This window comes from Solanum lycopersicum, chromosome 5, assembly GCF_036512215.1.
Source record: "Solanum lycopersicum chromosome 5, SLM_r2.1".
In the NCBI taxonomy this organism is placed as follows: domain Eukaryota; kingdom Viridiplantae; phylum Streptophyta; class Magnoliopsida; order Solanales; family Solanaceae; genus Solanum; species Solanum lycopersicum.
In genome coordinates, this window is record NC_090804.1 from 1,786,703 (window position 1) to 1,804,110 (window position 17,408).

Here is a 17,408-nt window from a genome sequence, read left to right on the forward strand (position 1 = left end):
CGTTTGCTATGGAGCACAACGAAATCAAACCCTAGCTACTCCATTTATTTTAGGTTATTAGTTTGCTATTATATACAATTTTTCCATTAAAAAAATCCTTGATTTATCACTAAAATTAAAAAATTTAACTCGTAAAATTTAAAATAGATCATGTAAATCAAGAAAAACAAAATAGTGCTTTTATACTTAATAATGTTTAATAGGTAAGGTAAAAAAACTATCATCCAAATAATATTGATATATATTCTAGCAAAATATTACGAAAATAAGATACGTAAACGACTTCGAAGGTGGCAATTGGCAAGGGATGAGATGGTCAAGGGATGTGGAATGGGGAATGAGGTTCGATGGTTTATAAGGAAGAAATCTTGTAGAGTTGTTATTGGCGGGATTTGTTCTTTTTTTAACTTTTTCATGTGAAAGTCTGCATTAGAGCCTCGACTAAATTTGGATGGCATATAACAAGGCTTATTTAAGAGTAACGTTCTCAATTTTTAAAAAAAATCTTATTCAAAATTCAAACTTTAACTCTGACTAACGAATGTATAATCTCATCACTACATCATGATTCATTTATCGCGGAATTTGTTTTGTAAGACGTCAAGATTTGTGTTAGGATTTTGCAAACTTAGGTGTTGAATACTATATGGAAAGACCAATCAGCTTTGCACAAATAGTTTTATCAATAAAAAAAATCTCAATGGGTGTCACGGGCCTGATGAGGTAAAGGTATTCACGTGTCTTCGTTAGTGGTTTGTTTTGAATCGATTTTGATATAAAGAATTAAAATTAAATTTATTTATTTATTTTTTAATTATTAAAATTAAAGTAAATTAAATATCTTTTATATCCATTGATTTGGTTTAGCTTTTAAGAGACATAATTATATTTACTTTTTTTTTTACAATTTAAAAAAGAAATTCTCGTCAGTTTTCAACTTATAATTTGTTGTTAACATTTAATTGTGTTTAAGAAATAAAAACTTTAATTACAGTGGCTATAATTTTCTTCATTATGGAGAAAATATTTTAAGATTTATAGGCGTTATTAATTTAATTGAATAAAGCTGTTAAGAAATGTATGGAGCTTAACGTGTAACGTTCATTATCCAAATTTTTGAGGAAATTATCTGCAGTCTTAGGGCCCGTTTGGATGGGCTTAATAAAAGCAGCTTTAAAAAAGTACTTTTGGTGAAGTTGTTATGTCAAACGTGTGAAAAGGGAAAAATAGAAGAAAAAAATGTTAGGGTTATATGGGTAATTTGGAGATTGTATAAAAATATTAAGCACAAAAAGATAAAAATGTGGTCAACTTAAAACAGCTTATAAGCTAAAAAAAAAAAAGTACCCCTACCCCAGCTTTTAACTTTTGACTTAAAATAAGAGTATTGTCAAACAGCTAAATAAGTCAAAAATCAGCTTTTAAGTCAGTTTGACCAGCTTTTAAGCTGAGCCAAACAGGCTCTTAAGGTATTATTTTTTTTTTACTTGCTTTTAATGACATAATAGAATTGTTTGACCTTCATGCAAATTGTTATCCTATTTATGATTGGAGTTTATAATTTATAAATCACAGTTAAAAATTTATAGATATTTAGTGAATATTTTAATATAGAGAGAGAGAGGGGTTGAGCAAAAGATATTTTGCTTTCGTGATCCCTTTTAATGAATACCTCTTTTTTTTATCGTTATGTTTATGTAAATCTCCAAGTCGTACTCGTGAGATTACATTAGATATATTGTTATTGTGTTTACGTGAAGTCCATGAAGCACTTGATGCAGTTAAGTGGCAATCATTCAAAGTACATATTCTAATTCTTCTTATATTTGCTAAAGGGAAACATATATAAAGTAGATGCATTTAATTGTGTCAATATACAATGATAACATGCGAGTCATGACAAAACGATAGGAGTTTCAAGCTATATTCAACATATCTGTCTTATTGCAATAATCACAAACTTTACTCGATCGATATGATTTTTCAGTTGATTCGAACACTAGTTGAATTCTAGTACTTGTCTTGCCCACAAATTTAATGATATAGAGTGAATTTCAAAGACAAGGGGCGTACGAGAGAGCTACTTCATTCCTATGCCCCCAAGAAGTTGTTGCTACGTTTGATAATTAATAGACAAACTAAATCGTTATTTTGGTAATCAGGCCTCAAACAATCTCTATTAGCGAAAATTCTGAAAATATGAATATTAATCACATAGGGGATGCATACTTGGAGTTTACGTCCCAAATTTTAAGACTTACATCCTATAAAACTATGTCTTTAATTTGCGCCCTGGAGCATGTTTTACACGCCCCGCCTCGAGATTCGTCCCAAAAAACATTTTTGAAAACATTGTGTGACACCTTGAGCATTTTCTTGCTTGGACCGAGGCAAATAATCTCATTTGGGCCTATATTCTTTTGGTGGGCTTTCTTCTTAGTTCCTTTAGGCCTTTGTCACAAAAACACATGTAATTACGCATGTAATAACAGCTAAAGGATAAAGGTTAATAATTTCCCTTTAATTTCACAAACAAGAATAATATTTTTTTTTCTATTACGCTAAAGTTCAATTATATTGATAGCGTAAACAATTTTACATTATAAAGTTATGTTACAAGTTAGTTATACACATTAAAAGGTGTGTAATGAAATGAATATGATCATTTATTAAATAAATTAGGATATTTCAAATTCAAACTATTCTAATGGAGAAACTTTTATAACGAAAATTTTCTCTCTTAATGAATTTTACACGATATGACAATAAAAAATAAATAAAATAAAAACAAGTATAATATGTGAAAACTCTGGTCAAAGAAATCACCATTTAATTAACTTGATTTCATAAATTCCATCTTTTATGGTGTGGTCGTTTTAAGAAAATGAAAAGATACAAACACAATCATTGTCATTATTATTTTGAATTTTACTAATGAAAAAATATCCTAATAAAGAGATTTTTTCAAATTTATTAAATTTATACGATGTTTCTATTTATACAATAAATTTCCTTTTTTTCTTAATTAACAGACAAATCACTATTTAATTAACTTGATCACTCATACACACAAAGAGAAGTGAAGTCCAAATTTGAAATTACAATTCTTTATTGAAATGTTCTAAATTAATAATACGTACGAATCAAAATTATTAAATTTATCGAATTTATTCCAACTTTGCCCCTAGTCCCAAATATATAAAAAGATGTTATGTAACATCAATCTTTGTCATTAAAATTCGAAAACAACGTAGCAATAATAAGTCTCATCATGTGCAGTCCTAATTAACCCAATCATATATATATATATATAATTGTCAATTTTTCAAGAAAATTAAAATACTAAAAAAAAAACCACTTACTGGAATTTGATATTTTGACATGTATATATATTTTTTTTAAAATAGATTATTTTTAGTCAAAAAGTTTTAAAGATTTCATTATCAGTGGTCCAAAATAAATGAAACTATGAAAGCTAATTAAGCCACTAGAAAAAAATTATTTCATTTTTATTGGTTAGTTCATAAAGTGGGGTGGCATGAGAATTATAAGTGAAAAACTTAGTGGGAAGAATATATTTGGAATTACCATCAATGCCAAATGAAATAAACAAAAATACATCTTTCCTTTAAAATCAAAGCATTACGATTTCATGACGATATGTTAGGATCAAACGTTTATTATTATGTTAAAAAATTAAAGTTGACAGAAGATCAAACACAATTTTATTTCTTAATTAACGTTTATTATTTGTTGTGTCTTAATATCGAACAGAAAGAAGTTGTTTAATGGATGACACTAAGTTTTAATTTGAATTCTTCGTATGAAAAAATCTTTTAGCTTTCTTCGAATGGCCTTATACGATGTAACTCTAGATTAGTCAAATTTTATTAAATACTGACCACAAAATGAAAAATTAAAGTGCTCTTAGTTAATGTTTATATTATTACTTAATATCTAAGGTTCTTGCATGTTTGTATTGAAATGTGATTTAAAATAATATTTATATGATTTTTAGGAGTAAATCAAAGCTTTGTTCATTAAAATTGAATCCCTTAAAAACAGGAAAATCTTTTGAATTTCTATGTAACTAACTGATTGATTAGCTTTCATTTTGTCTCTATTAATCATCAAATAAAAATGTAAATAATTCGTTTTCTTTTCCTTGAATTACAATTTTCCTATGGACAAAAAGTTGGAATTCAATTTCCTTGCGTTAAAATATTACTTTCTTAAAAATAAAATAAAAAAGTATTTGGCAAGTTGTTCTTGGCCAAGGTCTGAGTTATTTTTTATTCTGTCTGGTGTCCGCATTTAAGTTTCGATTAAATTTTAATCATGCATTGCAGATGTTTATTCGAGAGTGGTGTTTCCAACGTGATTTTTTTTTATACCCAGGGTTCGAACTTGAAACCTTTAATGAAGATTGCAGATGTCTATTCGAGAGTGGTGTTCCCTACGTGATTTTCTTTACACTTAGGGTTCGAACTTGAAACCTTTAATGAAGGGTTTGAAATAGTTCCACTACTGCACCATAACTCATAATGGTTAGAGAATTATGAATTTTTATTTTTATTTTTATCTTAATGTATTTATTCAAGTGTGAAAACTATTTGTCAACATATAGGAACAAGGAATAAGACAATTACGTTTGAAAACAAAATCGAATCTCTCTTCTTTTATTTTATTATTTTGTAAAAATAAAAAATAAAAAATTATTGTTTTGGTAGCTTATATTTTTAGTTTAAATTTATTGCCTCTGTATTTGAAGTTTTAAAAACCAGATTATATAAAATATTTTTAGGATAATATTATTCAAGGGCCAATAAATAAAATAAAAATAACTCGCTTATTTTTCAAAAATATATTTTTCTCGATACCAAGGACATCCTAATTAAGATGAGAAGTTATTATTTAGTGAAGGGTGGGTATAAGTTTGAGAAATTCGAAATCTTTTACGTATGTTTTTGTTTTTACTAAATTGAGTACTTAATAATACAATTTAGTCATAAAACTTAAGTAAAGTTAATATTTCTAAACTTAGAATATTCTTATCATAAAGTGAGTCATGATGTGAAATGAGCGATCAGCATTGCAAAGCAAAAAGATCAAATCAAACAATTGTTGTGGCCATTACTAAAAGAATTACTATTTTCTTGTTAAAATTTCCCATCGAAAAATATTTAGTAGCTATTTTTATAGATATTTTACTTGAATGGGCGAAAGGAAATAATATTAGTGCTTTTATACGTCGGATAAAAATTAGGAAGCTTTTTAATATTTCGATGAGAATTTATTATTCATCATGTGTTTTCTCACTGAGTTGATTAAATAGAAAATGAATGAAAAAAATCATGTAATATGTTTCTACTATTCTCTTCTTCATTGTTTTCGGTATGACTTCTTTGTCACTATATATATATATATTACTTGAGCCAATCGCCTATCAAAAATATCCCTTTTACATTTAGAATGAAAAAGTAAGGCTATGTACACACGCCATCTCTCTTAAATCCCACTCGTAAAATTACTACTTCAGACCAAGATAATGTATATCTTTGAATTTCGATACTCTAATTCATTCCATAAAATAACAAAATTTTTACTTGATCCAACTTAATGGAGAGTTGATACAAGAAGTTAACCAAAATATGTTAGGCCTTCATTGAGTTGAGTCCCTTCATCAATAATAATGAGAGTAGAAAAAGAAAAGAAAAAACCAATAAACACAAGTCCAATACAAAGAGAGAAAAAAAACCATATCTTATTCTTATATGTGTACATACATCTCTTATTCTTTAACCAATATGTTAATCAAGTACTAGTTACAATTATGAAACTTATCAACCACAAATCCCTTAATACTTCATGTCATGAAGTTCATGATCATCACCATAACCCTTAATTCGATCATCATCGATCACTACTCTAGTCTTATACTCATATCGACTAGCAACGTATAGAAAATAGAACAAGTTCAACACACCTAACCCCGCGATAAGATAGTAGTAATAGTCTATTCGACCCTTATTAATATCATTCGTTAACCAATCTAGATGCCCATTTCCTCCCGTAGTGTTATGCAAAACGTTCACTAGCAAACTGCTTAGGTAACTTGCACCAGCAACAGTACATGAAAACAGAGAATTAGCCACACTGCTCATGTTTTCGGGGAATTCCTTATTGTAAAATTCAATCTGTCCAAGTATGTTGAACGCCTCCGCGAATCCCATTAACACTAGTTGAGGAGCTAACCTCATTACTGTAACTGGTGCGATCCCATCAGGGCTATTGTGAGTTATGGCGGAATTTCTTCTCATTTTTTCAGTTATCCCAGCTACGACCATTGACAGAATCGAAAATGCGATTCCAATTCCAATTCTATGTAGCAATGTGATCCCACCTTCTATTCGTGTTACTTTTGTAAGCGATGGCACGATGAGTCTATCGTAGACTGGTAACCATATCCCAACTGTGATCATCGATATTACAGAGAGGGAACCTGGTGGGATCTGGAAATTAGGGCCGAGATGACGATCCATTTTTAGAGCTTGTGAGATTGTGAATGTGCCCTGTTGTGCCATTGCTGTGAAACAGATAACCCCTGCAGACCAAATTGGGATTATTTTGAGTACACATTTCACTTCTTCGATTTGCTGGATACTGCATAATCTCCATTTGTTTGTACAATCGCCGTCTCTGTTCACTTCATCCTTCATCACTATCGCTGCTTTATTCAACCACCTGATGAGTAGATAGAGAAATGTTCATGGTTAATGGAGCGACTCTATAAAATGGGTGACTTAAAGCCAAAACTGCATTTACTGTTATTACCTGTGCTTATGGGTTAAAGGGAGTTTGTTCACAATAGACCCTTGAGGTAACAGAGGATCATAAAAGACCGTCACGTTACTCTCACGTTCATCAGGGAGCTTTAGGTTGCGTTTCTTATAAGACGCTACAAAAACTTGAATGAAGCTCGAGAATACACTTCCTTGAGGCTTGACATGAACGTAGACTTTAGTCCCGATGAAAAATAAAACGATAGACAAGAAAATGAGTATCGTAGGGATACCGAATCCGAGCACCCAGCTCACTGAATCTTGTATATACACAACAAGTGTGACTGCGATTATCAAAACCAATGTAAAAGAAGTGTAATACCAGTTGAAGAAACTAGCAATCCCTTTTCTTCCTTCATCTGTTGTTGAGTCAAATTGGTCTACACCAAATGGGATACTACAAGGCCTTATTCCAGCAGATCCAATGGATAAAAAGCCCAAGCCCATTACTAAAAAGCCCATTTGTGATTTGTTGGGCTTTTTGCATTGTTGGCCCAATTTGCAAGGAGGAGGGTGTAGCTTAGGTAACCAAGGTATCATGGTTAATGTCAACATTCCCTGTCAAATAATATGTGAAATTATACCATACTATTTATAAATATTGATTGAATAGGCATTTCATATTAATTTATGATTTTGATAGAGATGGAATAAATATCATGTTGTCTAGACTAGTCTATTTATGTAATAATAATAATAACAACAACAACAACAATAATAATAATAATAGCTAACTTGCCATCGCGTATTAAAATTAATTTTATTTTTATTTTAATTTATGTGATACTTTTTTATTTTTTTAGAATTAAACAGTTTAAATTTTATTAAAAAAATGGGTATATAATGTTTACAATGATTAATAATTTAAAAAATTTATAATAAAAAATAAATTTATTCAAATTTCAATTAAAAGAATATAAATATATCATCATTATCATATCTCAAACCTAAAATGGAAAGCATATACTTTTAATAGTTGCAATAATTGCAAACTTTTTTTTTTGTTTTTTTGGGGAAATGGACACATTGTGTATGACTTGCGTGGTATGTACCCTTATCTTCTGACAAAGCCGCACGCAAAAGCAAAAGTAAATATTATTCATTTCGTTTCAATTTATATTGATATGTTAATTGTAATTTATCTATGTATTTTATAATTATTTCTAATTCTTCAATATAAGTGTAACTTAATTTACTTTTTACGAAGTTTCTAATATAAAAATTTGATTTCAAAAAAACTTAAAAGTTTCATATCTAAGTTTTAAAAAATCAAATTTAAACCATTTGATTCTTGAAATTCGAACTGTACACTATAAATTGAGACAAAAAAAATAACCGTACCATCATTTCGAAAATGGAGGCAGAAGCAATAGTCCAAAATCGACCAATATATGCATCGGAAATAAAAGCACCAATTAATGGTATGAAATTAGTAACACCAGACCATATATTAAGAACATTGGAGGCAGAAACTTGGTCCAAATGAAATACTTGTAATAAAAATTGCATGAAATTTGCTATTAACCCTATTGATGCCAATCTCTCAAATGTCTCATTTCCTGCAAAAAGAATATAATAATAAAAACATATTAATAACTCAACATTAATTTCACCTACAATAAGAACAAACGTACACATTTAAATAAACATTTTATTAGCTGTCATTTTGAAATTTTTCTATGTAATACAAAAAAAAAATAAAAAATTAGATGCTTAGACGTATGAATTATGATTAATTCAAGCTTAATTATTATAAATTATGTTGATATTAATAGCGTGAGCAAGATTTACAAGAAGATCAAAATATGTGTAAATTCGATGGATAAAATACTTGTTGTGTAATGAGAAGTAATAAATATGTTATGAATTATGAGAAATCAAGCTGATTATCGAGATCATATCGATATAATAAACTACGTGAGCAAGATTCACAAGAATTTTTTATAAAAAAAATTATTTATTTAAATCTTGATGGACAAAGTACTTATCTCAACTTAAAAGTCAGAAATTTTAATTAAACGATAAAGAGAAAAATGCAAAACTTGTGTGGAGTTAATACACCTAACTATTCAGGTGATTCAATAATTTTTATTTACGGAAAAAAATAATATTAATTATTTATATACTGTAACTTTTTTGGCAAAATAATTTATTTGAGCTATATAGACACTATACATACTTGAGTTGATGGGAGAAATTATAGGCATAAAATTAAATACTCGAAAAATGTGCGAAGTTTTATAACTGAGAACATACATTTAAGTTGATACATATATCAGTATTATTATAGAAGAAGAAAAAAAAAAGAGATAGAAGCTTTTGAACGAAAGATCGATAATAATCACCTAGAACATAAGGCATAGCTCTCCATCCCCCGGGTTTTCTCCGGCGTGTTTTGGCCGGAGAATCACTACCGGAGGTCTGTTTTTCCTCATCGGAGACACCATTTTCCGGCAAGGGGAAGGACATTGAAGAATTGTTATTTTTTTTGTCCTCCATAATGATAATAATATATAGTAGTATATCTTCCTTCTCTTCTTCTTAATTATAATAATAACTAGCTAGGAGTTATTATATAAATATAATAACTATACACTAGTACAATTTTTTTTTTCTTTAATTGATGATTTCTTCATTTCTTGGTATTTATAGACAAAAAGAAAACTTTATTTTGATGAGACAATTACATGCATTATTGTGAGAAATAAATGGCGTATATGATTTTTAGACTTATGAAAGGTACAAGATAAAATTATTGTGTGGCTTACGTGTGTTGAGTAAGGTAGACTCATATTTATCACCACTTTATCTTTATAATTATATTTAGAAACTATATATTAGGTGTTACTTCTTAATTCAAATAGTGGATTTTGAGTAATTGAGAAATGTGGATAATTAAGTGAAGAGAAAATAAAAGTTTTTTTTTTTAATTATAAGTAGAAAAATTAAAAGTTTTATTCTTATATATATATTAGAAAATTTAAGAGTAGAGTGTCGTTGTTGTTGTTTGCTCGCTTGATTTTGACAATTGACTTAAAAGGTTAATTAAGAAGAGGTTTTTTTGTGATTTCACTAGCTGTTGATTTTTGAGTTCACCATTGAAATGTGAGGTACCGTTGTTTTTTTAAAAAGGTATATCTATTTTATCATAGAATGAAATATTCTACAATCTCAGTATAATGACCGGATTGAATTTCTTTAAGGACACACAATAAATTTTGTGAACTCGTGTATTGTTTCTTTCTTCATCTTAAAAGTAATTTTGATTTACTATTATAAATACGTGAGATTAAATCGATCAATTGTCATAAGTAAGATCGCAACAATCTATTAAAAATAACTTTTATATTTTTAAATAAAATTATGTATATATATTATTTTTTTCAAATTTCATTGTGTATATTATTATTATTATTATTATTATCGTTATTGCGATTTACTAATATACATATAAAACATTATTCCTGTAATATTCTCAAGAAACAGACACTGTGGTTAGAACTAAAGGACTTGAATCAAAAAGTTAATTGTGAAATAAAAACTAATAAAAGCACCAAAAAAAAAGTTGACAATAACAAAGAAAAGATTCATGAACTAATACTTTCTCCGTGTACTATTTTAGAATGTCTAATAATATTTTTTTTTACTTTATGAAATTAATAAATAATTTTATACTTAATTCTTAATTTATCGTCATCATCAATTATAGCCAATTTCTTGTTACATTTTTCAAAATATAATATTTATTATATTCAAAAAAATGAATAAATTTCTTGTTACATTTTTTTTTAAATATAATACTTATAATTTCTTTAGGAGCGTGTATTGGATAAAGTAATAAATAAGTAGACCAATTATTAGTGAAGATTAGAGTTAGGAATCACGAGTGCCAACTAAAATCAAGAAAAAAAAACTAAGGACTTTGAAACTTGAACTAATTGAAAATTGAATATCATCTCTTCTATATTGGTTAGATCATTTTTCTTTTTTACAAACATACTAAAAAAATAGAAATAAGAAAAATAATTTAACTAATTCATTTATTAACTTTTTTTTTTTGAATTTTCACAAATAAATATGAACACTTTTAAAAGGAACTAATTGTAAGGGTAATATAGAAACAATAGAATTAATACTTTCTTAATTTTGTAAGGTGGTCAACTGATATTAAGACAATTATTTTTAAAAAGATGATCAACTAATATGAAACGAAGACAGTAATATTTAATAATAAAAGTAAAATAGACATAATTAATAAATTATCTCTTAATTTTTTAAATTAAACATACTATATTTAATATAATACGTAATAAAACATGGAAAAAATTTAATATTTCCTTTTTAATGTTATTTTTAAAAAATAACAAAGTTTAAGTCCAAAAGATATGCATACTAACAACGAAAATAAAAATTATTTGATATTGTGGGTTGTTGTAACTTAAATCATTTATTTATTTGAAGAGTTGCATATATCACTATTTTTGCCATTGGAAATTTAAAAATGCTGTTACAACTAAATATGTTCCTTTCCTCGTTTTTATTTAATTTCATATATTTTACACTTTTTCAAAAAAATAGCTAACATAGGTATTTTGTCAAAATATTCATATTAATTGGTATGTTGTCTCTAGTTCTTGCAAAATAATTTCATAAATAAGTAACATTGAAGGTAAAATATCTAATATATTATTGAAGATTAATAAAAACAAAAACATAAGTTTTCAAATACTGAAAAAGTAAAAGAACATTAGGAAATATAAATAAATAGCTCGTGTAATAATAACAAGTAAAAATATTTTTGTAATAATGTATCTACATTGATTAACTAACAATAATAAAATATTTAGTATACTTTGTAAAATAATGTGTTCGTAGATTTTGAATCTATTATGTGAAAATAAAAAGGTTAATAATGTGTATATATAACATAACCCTATTATGTGAAAATAGAGTGATAACGATTCTCAAGTAAAATATCTCAAAACATATTTGAAAAAGATAGAGAATAATAAAGAAAATTATTTTGAAAAATTATGTTGACCAAGTAATTAGAAAGAAAGAGAAACTATTTAATTACACATGTATGTTATTTAATAATTTCCCTATAGTTCGAATATTACATTTACCTATAGTTTGAAATGATCACATTTTATATCACTAATTAATAATTTTATATCAAATTTTATGTCTAACACACTTAAATATATATTTTTATACACTTAGACACATTGTTTTGCAATCATATATACTGAAAAAGAAAAAGAGGAAGACGAACGGTCGAGATTTGTCTATAAACTCCAAATACATAGAAGAGTGTTGAACAAGATTTGTCTATGTATTCACATACTTGTAAATTCATCTGGATAAAATATATCTTGAACAAATTACACATAATTTTTACCATGTATATTTCAAGATATATGTATCTAGATGTATTTGGACGCATCAAAATTTGATAAGATTTATATTGTATTATAAACTAGCATATATCTAAGTAATTGAAGAGAGAAAAACTATGCAACACCTAAATTATACTACTCGAAGTACGACAACATATGACTATCCTAATCCATGATCAACCTCCATGCTTTCCTATCTAGGGTTATGTCATCCGTCGATCAGTTAAAATTATATCATATCACCCCACCCCTCCACATATTCTCTACGTGTTATACTCAACCTCTTATACTTTCTCGCTAACACATTATCATATATTTTTTACATATCTAAATCATTTTAATCTTATTTTCTATTTTTCCTTCACTATGAAAAATATATTCCAATGCCAGACAGAAATGACATTTGTCCCATTATACATCAACTTTGGAACGAAACAAACATTTGTATTTTTGCTCCATACTATTATATAGCTGTCATCTCTAGAATGTAGAAATAGTATAATAATACTGTAGTCCACTTTACATTTTATTCTCTCATTTATTATAATTGATTAATACTCAAAGCAAATATCTTCAAAATGAAATAATGGATAGTTCAAATCTTGGGAAGAATAATTTAAGAATATTATTATGTATAATGGTAAGAGCTAACTTGTATCAATTGTATACTAATTATTAAGTTAAATTTTACGTAGTATGCAAGTGTAGTAAGTAGCCCACCATATCATTGAATTTTATGATATATTTCCCATGGATACATATTATCCAAATTAGGCACACCAGTCAAGGCAAAAAATAAAATAAAACACTATATAGTATTATTACTATTATTCATATATGAAGTATCATAATCAAAGTTTATCTCTATATATTAAAAAATCTTTTTTCCCTTTTTTTAATTTTATAATTTCAAAGAGTTATCTAAAGATCATGTTCTATAATATTTGTGGTTTATGAATTACACCAATATTTCTGACTTTGATTTTTGTTTTGTAAACAATTTTTTAATCAATTTAAAATGAATATAAATTATTATGATTTGATAAATTTGTCACTCTTTAATAATAATATACATATATGAAGAAATTGATATAAAGAAAGGTAAATTTGTTAAGTCGTATCTGTATATTTATTTTCAAATGTTTAAACAATAATTACAAAAAAAAAAATAATAATAATAATAAAAATAGACGTAATATCGTAAATAAAAAAAAATATTATAAAGCATATCCGGTAAAAAGGTCAATGAAATTATCCCTTTTTCCAAGAAAAAAATAAATTGATTAATTTGACGTATTTGGAATAGTGCATAGTTGACTTTCAGTATATGAAAAATATTTAATTGTAAGAGAAACATCAAACAAATAATACCCCACAAAAGTATACATATAATATGCACATTTTATACATAGTGTATGTATATATATTTTTTATACGTAGTTAGCGATTGTAATTATTTTTGATTGAATACAATTATTTTTCTTAATTTTAAATTACTATACCACGATGTTGAATGTCACGTTGAAACACTTGGAACTTCAATTTACAACCCAAATTAGAGAAATTACAATTAACCAATCCATAATCCCATTGACATAATAGTGAATTGGTGATCAACAACATTCAATCAACATATAGTGGGCTATTTTTCTTAGTAGTTTTAGTAATAATTTTTGCACTAAAATTGCTATTTTGTGTTATTTTGTTGTTATTATATACATCTTCAAGGTTATACATAGACATAGTACAATATATTTAAGGAGTATCGATCAACACTTCTTTATTGAAAAATTTTATTGAGTAGCTGGTAAAAAAATAATTATGTATATTTACGGTGTTAATTTTACATATTGACATTCTTTAACTTTTATGTGATTTTACTTTTTATATTTTAACACTCTTTAAACGAAGTTTTTGCTCTGCCAAAGACAATATTCATATCGATAACCAAAAGAGGTTTATTTTCAATTAGGCCCAACTATCCAATTTTTTTTCATTTGACACAAAACAGCCCAATTGATGGCTTCAGCTTATTCTATCAAAATTTAGGGGAAATGTCAGCTTATTCTTTATACTTATCGTCTCAATTTATGTGATGTTATTTAATTTGGAAGATATTTAATATAAAAAAAAACTTTTGAAAGTTGCAGTTAAAATAAGTAATAAATGTTTGTGTGACTATAAACCATCTTATTAAGAAAAAAAATGAGTATTTTAAAGTTAAAATGGTTACTAACGAATATATAAATGTATCATTCTTTATAGCACTGACTAAAAAGAGAGTGTCATATAAATTAGAATAGATGGGGTAATAATCTATAGTGAGATTTTTTGTTCAAATGGTAACAAATTACATTGTATCCGCGTGTATCAATGATTAATCCTAATTGAAATCGCGTAAATATATTGATCGATTTTGGACTTTTGCTTTTGTCACCATCTTTTAAATGATGGTATCTCCATCTTCATACTTCTATGTCCCAATTTACGTGACACAATGAATATTTTGCTTTTTCATAATAGTCTTAAAGACATTGACCTTATTCCTCCATGCAAAGTGGGCCAACAATCCAAGAGGCCCAACAAGTAATAGATGGGCTTTCTAGTAATGGGCCTAGGATTTTTGTCCATTGGGCCTGTAGCATCCCATTTGGTGTGGACCAATTTGATCCAACAAGTCGCAAATGGGCTTTAATTGGTATTACACTTCATTTGTGGTAATTTTGAAGGCGCTTTTATTGATATCAAATGTACCAAAATATCCTTTAATCTTATGGTCTTAAACATGTCACGTGAAATAGGGAAACGGAGGAAGTAATATTTTTATATGACTAAAAAGAAGAAGCACTCTCCAATCCTCACACACGAAAAAATGATGTAGCGCGCGCAATGTGTCAACAAAAAATATCAAAATAACACAACGAAATTCTAATTGAAATGTATAAGTGAAAAATTAATTCCAACTTTAAAAGATTATTTATGAATTCCATCGTTTATATATATTATTTAATATCCAGGCCAACTTTCACGTATCTCGACTAATTTTACGAAATATCATCTATCAGATAACTCTATCTATCAAAACTAAGATAAATAAAAAGAATATATTCCACTTTATGTAAGCTGCTATCAAACAAGAAACAACTAAAAACAAAAATAGCCATTTCATCGAAAATAATCCACTAAATTACGTTAAATATACATATTTCTTATTAAGACAAAATTGGAAAGTCCCTGCCATTAAATTATTAATTCCAATAACTATTTTTTAAAACATTTTGTGTTGAAAAAATAAAAAAATATACTGTACTTGTATTCCTAACTATCTAATGGACATATATAGATGATAAAACTTCCCTTTTTAGTTTTGGAGTCTATAAGTAAAATGGATAAATTTGTTGTTGTCAAATATTTACTTTAAAAAGTAAATTAAAGACTTTCAATTATTGTGGATTATTATTATTATTTATTATTAGAATAAATAGTAATTTCTTATATTGCGCAAATATTCACTTTATAAAATACCTAATATAAAATTTTATTGTATATTAGGATTAGTACATTTTTCTACTTTTTAAAGCAATGATTGTGATTCCACCTATTTGTGGCAATGTCGGTGAAGATTTTATTATTATTATTATTATTATTATTATTAATAATCACATGTTTTTCATTATTATATAGAAAATTCGGGTGGCATGCTAATAAAATATTTAATTCTTTGTTATTTTTACATTTATTAGTTGGTAGACAAATTATTAAATTGTAATTTGCTTTTTTTTTCAACTTCACTTAACGAGTCAATAGATAGTGAGACTTAAGACTTACTTAGATCTTTTGAATCAACCTTGTACTCATCATGAATTGGATTGGAATCATTCTTAACGAGTTCATAAGAAATGTTTTCATTATTTTTATCGTGATCGGATAGAAACACAAATATTAACATTACATGTTGGTGCTACCAATACTACTCGACTACAAAATCTTAAACTGATTATATAAAACTTTTCGTGTCTCTTTTTACTTGCTCACTTTTTCTTTTTATAGTTATCTTTAATTAATTATTTTTTACTTAGTATATCCTCAAATAAATGTCTAATTACTTTGAGAAATGTAGAACTTTTCATCCACTTCATAATTAATAAGGGTAAAACGGTAAATTTACTACATCATTAATTATTTTCTTATAAAATGTGTCAATTTAAAAGTGGACAAATAAAAAGGACAGAGATAATAATTAAAAAGTTTGAAATTAATAATTAAGAAATATTCTTATAAAAGAACTACTTATTAGGTTCATCCTTTTGCCTTTAGCCCTTGCTAATGAGTTGATGGATCAAATCAAATCTTTTGGGCCCATGTATTGTGAACATCCAAATTAAATATTTTATATTTTAAATATATGTGATATGGTATCACATTGATATAAAGTTTGAAATTTAGTTAATCATATAGTTTAAATTTTTTTAACAAATACAAATATCCCACAAATTATAAAAAATTATCAATTTTTTCTCTATTTTAAAGTAGTGTGATAAATAAGACAAAAGGGAGAGAAAATTGCAAAAAATAAAAATGTTGAAATTGAAAATCAAGAGAAGTTTTGTTATGCAATGTAATTATTTTAAAAATATTTATATAATATATAATTAGAACTCTATAATGTTATAGGGTGTAAAACTCTTTTTTTTCCCCTTATATGACCAAACAAGAATTATTTTTCTAATGCTACATTTTAACATAATCCATATAACATTATATATGCAAGATTTTTTTTCAAAAAATGTTTTCTAAGCCCTTTTAGATAATAAAGAAATGTGCTTTAGAATTTTCCCCAAATTAGTAAGTAACCATAAAGCTAACCACTATCTAAATCCAAATAAATAGCAAAGTCCAATTAAAGACGATGATGTAGTGGATGAGATTATTTTTGATAGTCTCAGACTTTTTCGAGGCTCGATTTGTGAATTTCGAAAAAATCTTTTGCCGTAAGTGCTTCTCCTCGACTGGAGTTTTATGTGACTTAAATTTGAATTAGTCCGACTCTAATATAAATATGTAGTGTGTTGGTCTAGAACTCTTTCAACGCTCAAGTTGTGGATATCGAGAAAATCTTTTGTAGAAAATGCCTCTCCTCAAATGAAGCCTTATATGAGTTAAATTT

At 26.9% G+C, this 17,408-nt stretch overlaps 1 protein-coding gene across 1 annotated transcript; it reads right to left on the bottom strand.

Moving 5' to 3' along the window:
- Window positions 1-5,738: 5,738 nt before the first annotated feature.
- On the bottom strand, window positions 5,739-9,608 carry LOC101254689 (protein NRT1/ PTR FAMILY 2.13). Its single transcript, XM_004238712.3, has 4 exons — window positions 9,188-9,608; window positions 8,184-8,401; window positions 6,835-7,400; window positions 5,739-6,744 (listed from the first exon to the last, which is right to left on the bottom strand). Exons 1-4 carry the CDS (start codon window positions 9,339-9,341, stop codon window positions 5,859-5,861), a joined length of 1,824 nt encoding a protein of 607 aa, XP_004238760.1. The 5' UTR covers window positions 9,342-9,608; the 3' UTR covers window positions 5,739-5,858.
- Between the last annotated feature and the right edge of the window lie 7,800 nt (window positions 9,609-17,408).

What these genes read in the sequence shown, in the direction of transcription:
- LOC101254689 (XM_004238712.3), bottom strand. Translation starts at nt 9,341, where the DNA reads ATGGAGGACAAAAAAAATAACAATTCTTCAATGTCCTTCCCCTTGCCG. An exon ending in AGCTATGCCTTATGTTCTAG is followed by an intron (nt 8,402 to 9,187) that starts GTGATTATTATC and finishes TTCTTTTTGCAG; the next exon opens with GAAATGAGACATTTGAGAGA. An exon ending in CCTTTAACCCATAAGCACAG is followed by an intron (nt 6,745 to 6,834) that starts GTAATAACAGTA and finishes TCTACTCATCAG; the next exon opens with GTGGTTGAATAAAGCAGCGA.